The 8,494-nt window shown below is 50.5% G+C and overlaps 1 protein-coding gene across 5 annotated transcripts in view; it reads left to right on the forward strand.

The window, feature by feature from the left end:
* The first annotated feature begins 5,517 nt into the window (after nucleotides 1-5,517).
* Nucleotides 5,518-8,494, forward strand: part of EHMT1 (euchromatic histone lysine methyltransferase 1) — a 103,638-nt gene continuing 100,661 nt past the window's right edge. For all 5 annotated transcript variants that reach the window (XM_032165801.2, XM_032165810.2, XM_032165809.2 and 2 more), the window contains exon 1: nucleotides 5,518-5,709. In XM_032165801.2, the coding sequence (XP_032021692.1) occupies nucleotides 5,685-5,709 (25 nt within the window). In that variant the 5' untranslated portion in view covers nucleotides 5,518-5,684. The remainder of the gene's footprint in view (nucleotides 5,710-8,494) is intronic.

Here is an 8,494-nt window from a genome sequence, read left to right on the forward strand (position 1 = left end):
GTTTGTATAAAGTCTGAGGGTTTTGGGCTGAGGTTGAATTTATTTTTGCCTATGGATGGCGCACCAGTCACAGTTTTAAAACTCACGTTAGAAACTGTACATCATTCATCTCCCTGAAGTTATGCTTTTATTACAGTCCTACTTCCAGGATTTTATTCTCATATATTTTTATTCGTGAGGATCTTTTATTGTCATCCTATCACATTCCTGTAGGGAAAAAAAGCAATTTGAAATTTTTAGAAAATTCTCTGACCATGAGGCTTAAGTGATTGCTTTGTTCTAGATTGAGTTATTACAGTAATTAAAGTGTAACTGATTACAGCACATCATTTGGTTGAAAATTACTGAACATTAACAGGCTGGTCAGTTGTAGGAAAAGAGAACCTGAGTGTTTTGAGGCTTCGGAACCTGGTTTCCTGAAGATTCTCCACTGCCTCTCCGCACCCTGGAGAGCTTGCTCTGCTCCTGGGGGAGCCTGCAGGAGGAGGAGGGGATGGACTGAGCCAGGGCAGGGCTGGGTCTGTGGGCCCCACGGAGGTGGAGCGGCAGAGACTGTGGGTGGGAGGTCTGTGGGCCCCACGGAGGTGGAGCGGCAGAGACTGTGGGTGGGAGGGTGCCTGCCCTGCACCTGGGGTGTGCTCTATGTCTGTGGGCCCCACGGAGGTGGTGCAGCAGAGACTGTGGGTGGGAGGGTGCCCCCCTGTGCCCAGGGTGTGCTGTGTGTCTGTGGTTCTGGGCCTGAGCCCGGGTGTGTCTGTGTCTGTGGTTCTGGGCCTGTGGCCTCTCCACCCTTCAGGATTTCCTGCCACCCCAAACCCAATTTAGTCTTGTTTGGTATTTTTTTAAAACCACAATTTATTGAAAATTATGTTTTAAAAAGTCATTCCGGTGATAAAACGAATGTTGCAGGCTTTAATAAATCCGATATTCTCGTAAAAGTTTAAACATGAAGGTGTTGTCACGGCTGCAGTGTCACTATCCCGTGGCCAGAACCAAGGGATTTGGACCCAGTATCCAGCGTTGATCCCCATCATAAAGCCCCAGCTCAGAGTGAGGCTTGCTCACTGGCAGCTTCACCGTTGTTAGGGCAAAGAAAGCTGAAGTCGCTGGAAGGGAACATTCTTTTCTACCTGGAAATGCTTGTTACTGTGGCCTGGTTGGCAGCTCCATTTCCCTGTGAATTGTGCCCAATCCAGGGGGCATCAGCATGGGGCCCCTTGTTTTTCTCTCTGCGTGTGTGTTTCCACACCTCACCTCCTGGTGCCCACTCTAGGCTCTAGGTGCTGGGAGAGAGGCGGTGCCTGTTGGGCTGCACTGGAGGTGGTTCTTAGCAATTGTGTGAAGAAGTGCTACTAAGTGTCCTGCTGTGTGACTCACACTGGTGCACAGCCCACCGCCCCACCCCCGCCCTGCCAGGAGGGAGGAGCCTCGGGGAAGGGCCCCCCCGCCCCCACAGGAGGGAGGAGCCTCTGGGAAGGGTCCCCCGCCCCCACAGGAGGGAGGAGCCTCGGGGAAGGGTCCCCCCCGCCCCCACAGGAGGGAGGAGCCTCGGGGAAGGGCCCCCCCCCCCCCCCAGGAGGGGGGGGCCCCGGGGAAGGGCCCCCCCCGCCCCCACAGGAGGGAGGAGCCTCGGGAAAGGGCTGCCCTCCCAGAGCCAGGCCTCGTGGAGATGGGACAGGCTGGCCGTGCTGCCTCCATGGCTAGTTCTTTCCTTGTGCTTTGTTAGGTGACAAGAGTCCCAACAAAACCTAAATCTAGAATCCTCACCTTAGTGAAGCCATTCTTAGTTTTACTTTGAGATTTTTGAAAATAACCTTTTAAATTAAATAATAGGTTGTGTACCTCGGCAAGAATTAGCCTCACATGGCTATTTCCTCTTTGGGTTTTGTTTTTGTGCCTTCATCGATACGTACTTTGAAAGCGCATTTTGTGTTTGTAAGCACCAGCTGAGGGGGAGAGCCACGTGAGCCAAACAGCCTGCGTGGTGGTTTGTAGGTGACATAAAGGGGGACTGACTCCTGAGTTCTAACAGTGGCTTCATTGCAGTCAAACCTGGTGTGCTGGAAAAAGACCAAGAAACGTTATACAGCAGATGTGTGGCATTCGTGGGGCAGGCGTGTGGCATTCGTGGGGCAGGCGTGGGGCAGGCATGGGGCAGACGTGTGGCAGACTTGGGGCAGGCGTGTGGCATTCGTGGGGCAGGCGTGTGGCATCCGTGGGATAGACGTGTGGCATTCGTGGGGCAGGCGTGTGGCATTCGTGGGGCATTCATGGGGCAGGCGTGTGGCATTTGTGGGGCAGACGTGTGGCAGGCGTGTGGCATTTGTGGGGCAGACACGTGGCATTCATGTGGCAGGTATGTGGCATTCGTGTGGCAGACTGTGGCATTCGTGGGGCAGACGTGGCATTCGTGGGGCATTGATGGGCAGACGTGTGGCAGGCATGTGGCATTCGTGTGGCAGACGTGTGGCATTCGTGGGGCTTTCAGTGTTCCGTGTACGAGTTGCCTTCATTAGTAGACATGGCAGGAGGAGCTGTTGTGTCTGAGCTGTGCTTTGGAGGAGGGAAGAGAGCATTCATCCCTCGGGGAAAAAGTAAGGGCATCCCAGAGGTGGAGGTACATTCCAAGAGAAATCACTGAATGTGGCAAACAGGGTTGCTGAGCTGGACAGGTCTCCATAGGGAGAAGCAACGAAAAACTCCAGAGAGCTGTGGTCATTAGAACGTGAATCCAGGGTAGGTTCTCCAGTAGGGAGCCCAGGTCGTTCTGTGTCTGTTCTGGACATCAGTGGGGTGTCTGGCAGCTTAGTGTGGGCTCAGTGAGAAGCTTTGCAAGTACCACATGGCAGCAAGATGCGCTCGAGAGACAGAGAGGGAAGGAGGGAGGGAAACAGACACAGACAGAGTGCGCCTGTGGGACAGAGAGGGGCGGAGGCAGTGAGGCCGTGAGAGCCAGCCCCAAGAGCACGCGCTCCCCTGTGCCTTCCAGCTCGCCCTGGCACACCCCTCTCATCTCCCAAGCCAGGTGCTACCCCGTTCTCCTCCGTGTGCTCTTACCTGGAACTCTCGCTCTGCCTCCCCGCCTCACCTGTAACCTCCACAAGCACCTCCTGAATCCCTCAGAGCCGTTTCTGCAGCCACATGTTCACCCATGTCACAGACCCCCCGAGCACTCTGAGTTATCATTACTTATGACCTTGGTCACTTTTCCCAGGCCTTGACTCTAGTTGATGCAGGTGCCTTGTCGTGTGTGTGTGTGTGTGTGTGTGTGTGTGGTAAAACACATAACATCAGACTTAACCATTTTTAAGTAAACAGCTCGGTGGCATTAAGCACATTCACGTTGCCGTGCAGCCATCCCCACCCTCCATCTCTGGAACCTCTTCATCTTCCCAAACTGAAGCTCTGTCTCCTTTAAACACTGACTTCCCATCCCCTCTCCCCCAGTCCCTGGCAATACCATTTTACTTTCTGTGTCCATCAGTTTGACGACTTACAGGGACCTCCTGTAAGTGGAATTGTACAACGTTTGTCCTTTTGTGGCTGGCTGACTTCATTCGGCACAGCGTCCCCGAGGCTCATCCACGCTGCAGCGTGGGCCCCAGCTTTGCTGCTTGTCAGGCTGAGTCACATTTCACTGCGTTTTGCACACGACACTTTGCTGATCCATTCACCCGACAGCCGACCCTTGGGTGGCTTCCCCCTTTTGGCTGCTGTGGTTGATGCTGCTATCAAGGTGGGTGTACAAGCATCTCTTCAAGACCCTGCTTTCCGTGCTTCTGGGGCACGTGCCCAGTAGTCGAATTGCTGGATCACATGGTAGTTCCATACTTAGTTTTTTGAGGGATGAAGATCCTGTTTTTCACAGCGGATGCACCATTTCACATTCCTACCAGCAGTGCACGAGGGTTCCCATTTCTCCAGTTCTCACGACACTGACACTTTTCTGTTCTTTCCTAGTAGCCAACCATGCTGCTCACTGTGGTTTCGATACGCATTTCCCTAATGACGTTAAGCGTTCCTTTTTCATAGTAGCCATCCTAGTGTGTGAATGGTACTCACCGTGGTTTTGATACGCATTTCCCTAATGAGGGTAAGCATCTTTTCATGTGCTCATTAGCCATTTGTATGTCTTCCTTGAAGAAATGTCTATTCAGGTCCTTTGCCCATTTTTTATTCTGGTGGTTTTTTATTGTTGAGTTGTAAGACTTTTTCATGTATTCTGGATAATAATTCCTGATGGATTTGCAGATGTTTTCTCCATTCCATAGCCTGCTTTTTCACTGTTAACTATGTCCTTTGATGCACATAAATTTTAATTTTTAGAAATTTTTCTTTGTGGAGACAGTCTGTTGAGTCTGTTGCCCAGACGCATCTTGAACTTCTGGCCTCAAGTGATCCTTCCCCCTTGGCCTCCCAAAGTGCTGGAATTACAGGTGTGAGCCACCACACCTGGCCCAGAAATTTTAACTTTGACTAAGTCCAGTTTGTCTATTTTTTTCTTCTGTTGCCTGTACTTTTGGTTTCATGTCTAGGAAATAACTGCCAGATCCAGTGTTGGGAAGCTTTCCCCGGTTTCCTCCTGAGTTTTATGGTTTTAGGTTTTGCAGTTAGGTCTGTGGTCCATCTTGGGTTAATTTTTATATATGGTTTAGAAAAGGGTCCAGCTTCATTCTTTTTCACTTGGTCATTCAGTTCTCCCAGTACCATTTCCTGAAGAATGCCCTGTCTTTTAACACTTTTTATTGTGTATTTTTACTGTGTATTTTACTGTGTATTGCACCCACTATGTGCACAGTAAAGTGTGGTTCAATTGAATTAGATTTGAAGTTAAACTATCACAGGTCTGTAGGTGACAAGGGAAGCAGACAGAGAGTGGAGGTTCAGTTGTGTCTGTGCATTCTGCAATGAAGGAGGTACTGGGAGTTTGCTGTGGGTATCACAGCTTTGCCTTGCAGGCTGAGACTAAAGGCAGATTTAGGAGATCACTGAGACCGAGTAAAATACCATTTTAACACACAACGTAGTTACCTACTGTGGGATAAATGCCATTTGGGCATGTTGCAAACTGTAGCCATGGTAAACTGGGAAACCAGGTTTTAAGAGGTTTTGATGCTGCCCATTTTGGGTACTTTTTAGCTTAGTAAATGTATTACCTAAGTCAGGGGTTGGAACATTTTTTTCTGCAAAGAACCAGCTAGAAAATGTTTCAGGTTTTGTGGACCACATGTGGTCACTGTTCCTCCTCCCTCCTCCTCATTCCTCCTTCTGGCCTTTAGCCCTGTAAATGCTGTTCTTAGCTTGGGCCATGGTTTGTAGATGCTGACCTAACCCATCTGAGGGGCAACTAGGCACACATATGAGGACATCTGTGTTGTTTCCGCTTGCGGACTTTCTCCTCTCTCCATTGTATCTCATCTTTCAGTTGTGGGGAATTATCGGGGAGAAGAACTGTGATTTTGGTTGCATGTTATTTCAATGACCACCTGCTTATGCAGTTATAGTTATTCACTGTCTTTGTTTTGAAGCATGCAGCCAGTAAAGATCCCAGAGAAGTTCGAGAAGCTAGAGATCATAAGGAACCAAAAGAGGAGATCAACAAAAACATTTCTGACTTTGGACGACAGCAGCTTTTACCCCCCTTCCCATCCCTTCATCAGTCGCTACCTCAGAACCAATGCTACATGGCCACCACAAAATCACAGACAGGTAAAGGGGACCCGGCAACTGTCTCTGCTCTTTGAATGTATGTTTCGAGCCTGCCCCTTGCCAGGTGAGAGTTCTGTTTGGCTGTAAATGCCTGTGCTGCTCTTGGTGAATGACTGTTGACGTCAGCCAGCCCTCCTGTGCTCGCCTGTATGCCTGAGGAGGTTCACCTGCCCTCTGCTCTAAGCCTTGTCTCATGCCGGCATTGATTTCCTAGCTTGTTAACATTCTCAAGATGAAGACTGTTTTCTTTACTACTGTGTTACTCACTTGGTCCATGTGGGGAGAAGACCCTGGAGTTGGAAGCTTTCCTGGTTTGTAGGTGAAGTGCCTTTGGAAACGCTGGGGTGTGCTGGGGAAGCCTGTAGCCCAGGGTGAGGACCACTGCCCGCTCCAGCTGCTCTGCCACCAGCCACCTTGCTCCGGGCATGCTGCTCACTCTCCTGGGCTGGCTGCTTCTATGGCCAGTTCGGGGAGTGGATGAACGTTTGATTCCTTAACGGGGACCTTTTGTGGGAGGTGCTGGGAGGGCCCCGGGACCTCAGAGTGAACGATGCGTCAGAGCTCCCTGGGCTTTCAAACCTCCTCAGCTTCTGGGATGGGATGTGTGCGTTTGGTGCCATCCTGGAGAGATGCAAGGCCCTTCTTGCCGGCCCTTGTGAATGCTGGGAGGTCAGCCAGCCCTTGTGAATGCTGGGAGGTCAGCCGGCCCTTGTGAATGCTGGGAGGTCAGCCGGCCCTTGTGAATGCTGCTGCTGCTGCTGGCAAGGCTTCACTTGGGGATGATCACCTGGCCACACATATCTGTCTTTTTCTGGACTTTAAAAATATTTTTTATTGGCCAGGCGTGGTGGTTCACGCCTGTAATCCCAGCACTTTGGGAGGCCGAGGCGGGTGGATCACGAGGTCAGGAGATCGAGACCATCCTGGCTAACACGGTGAAACCCCGTCTATACTAAAAGTAAAAAAATTAGCTGGGCGTGGTGGCAGGTGCCTGTAGTCCAAGCTTCTTGGGAGGCTGAGGCAGGAGAATGGCGTGAACCCGGGAGGCAGAGGTTGCTGTGAGCTGACATCATGCCATTACACCCCAGCCTGGGTGACAGAGCGAGACTCTGTCTCAAAAAAAAATTTTTTTTTTAATTTAAGTATTTTCAGACCTCCAGCAACGTTGCAAAATTCTACAAATAAGTCCTGTGTACCCTTTACTCATTTCACCACATGGCACAATCTCGCCCCCGGCCCCCCCCATGTATAACCTTTTTTTCTGAGACATGAATGTAAGTTGTAAACATTGTGCCCTTTTATCCCTGAAAACTAATGTTATTTCCTAAAAATTACTGTCCCTCAAAATGAAGACATTCTCTTAGATGACTACAGCACAGACATCCTGGTGAGGAAGTGTACCGTGACGCCGCTCTCTAATCTCAGTGTCCTGTTCCACATTTCCCATGCCCGACTGTCTTTTAGGGCAAAGGACAGATAAAATCTGGTCCTAGAGCTTTGAGTACCTAGTTGTTGTGTTGTGCTAGTTTCCTTTAATCTGAACCATTCTCACACTTCTTTGTCTTTCTGAACCGTGGTGTTTTGAGTACAGGCCAGGTGTTTCATAGAATGTGTCTGATGTGAGTTTGCCCAGTGTTTCCCAGGATTGTGTGCAGGTCATGGAGCGATGCAGGTGACTGACAAGTGTCCTTAGGAATTGAATTGTGGTGGTTTTTTGTCCATCTTCAAGTTACTGCTCCCCAGACTGCAAGCATGTCTTGCGGGGAGAGACCCTAAGGTGTTGTAGGTACCTCCCATCACATCCTACCAGGGGCTTCAGCATCTGCCATGGCCCACGCTTAACTAGTACTGCACGGTGGCTGCCAAATGGTGGTTTTCTAACTCCATCATTTCCTCTCTTGATTATTTCAGTTTCTGCTGTAAGGAGGTGCTTCACTTTCGTGTCCATCCACACAGTTATCTGTCCATTTACTTAAAAAAAAAAAAAAAAAAAAAAAACTTAAAAAATAAATAGAGACGGGGGTCTCACTGTGTTGCCCAGGCTGGTCTTCAACTTGTGGGCTCCAGCAGTCCTCCTGACTTAGCCTCCCAAAGTGCTAGGATTACAGACGTGGGCCACTGCCCCCAGCCTCTCTGTCTATTTTTAAGTACTGATTTACGGACTCTTGTTTGAGTCTCTGGACTGTAATCCATTCCTATCATTATTTGTTTTTTTTTTTTTGAGACGGAGTCTCGCTCTGTCGCCCAGGCTGGAGTGCAGTGGCGCAATCTCGGCTCACTGCAAGCTCCGCCTCCCGGGTTCACGCCATTCTCCTGCCTCAGCCTCTCGGAGTAGCTGGGACTACGGGCGCCCACCACCACGCCCGGCTAATTTTTTTGTAATTTTAGTAGAGACGGGGTTTCACCGTGGTCTCGATCTCCTGACCTCGTGATCCGCCCGCCTCGGCCTCCCAAAGTGCTGGGATTACAAGCGTGAGCCACCGCGCCCGGCCTCCTATCATTATTTATTTTGTTGCTCAAATTGTCCCAAGTTTGTCCAGTGGGGTCCCCCTAGGCTGGTTTTGAGTCCTGGGGTGTGGCCACCTCGTCATGAAAATGAGTCCTGGGGCGTGGCCGCCTCTTCACGAAGACCTTGCTGATTCACTCACTGGTTGTGAGTCCCGGGGCGTGGCCACCTCTTCATGAAGACCTTCCCCATTCACTGGTTGTGAGTCCCGGGGCGTGGCCACCTCTTCATGAAGACCTTCCCCATTCACTGGTTGTGAGTCCCGGGGCGTGGCCACCT

The sequence above is a fragment of the Hylobates moloch genome, unplaced genomic scaffold (assembly GCF_009828535.3).
Source record: "Hylobates moloch isolate HMO894 unplaced genomic scaffold, HMol_V3 SCAFFOLD_10, whole genome shotgun sequence".
In the NCBI taxonomy this organism is placed as follows: domain Eukaryota; kingdom Metazoa; phylum Chordata; class Mammalia; order Primates; family Hylobatidae; genus Hylobates; species Hylobates moloch.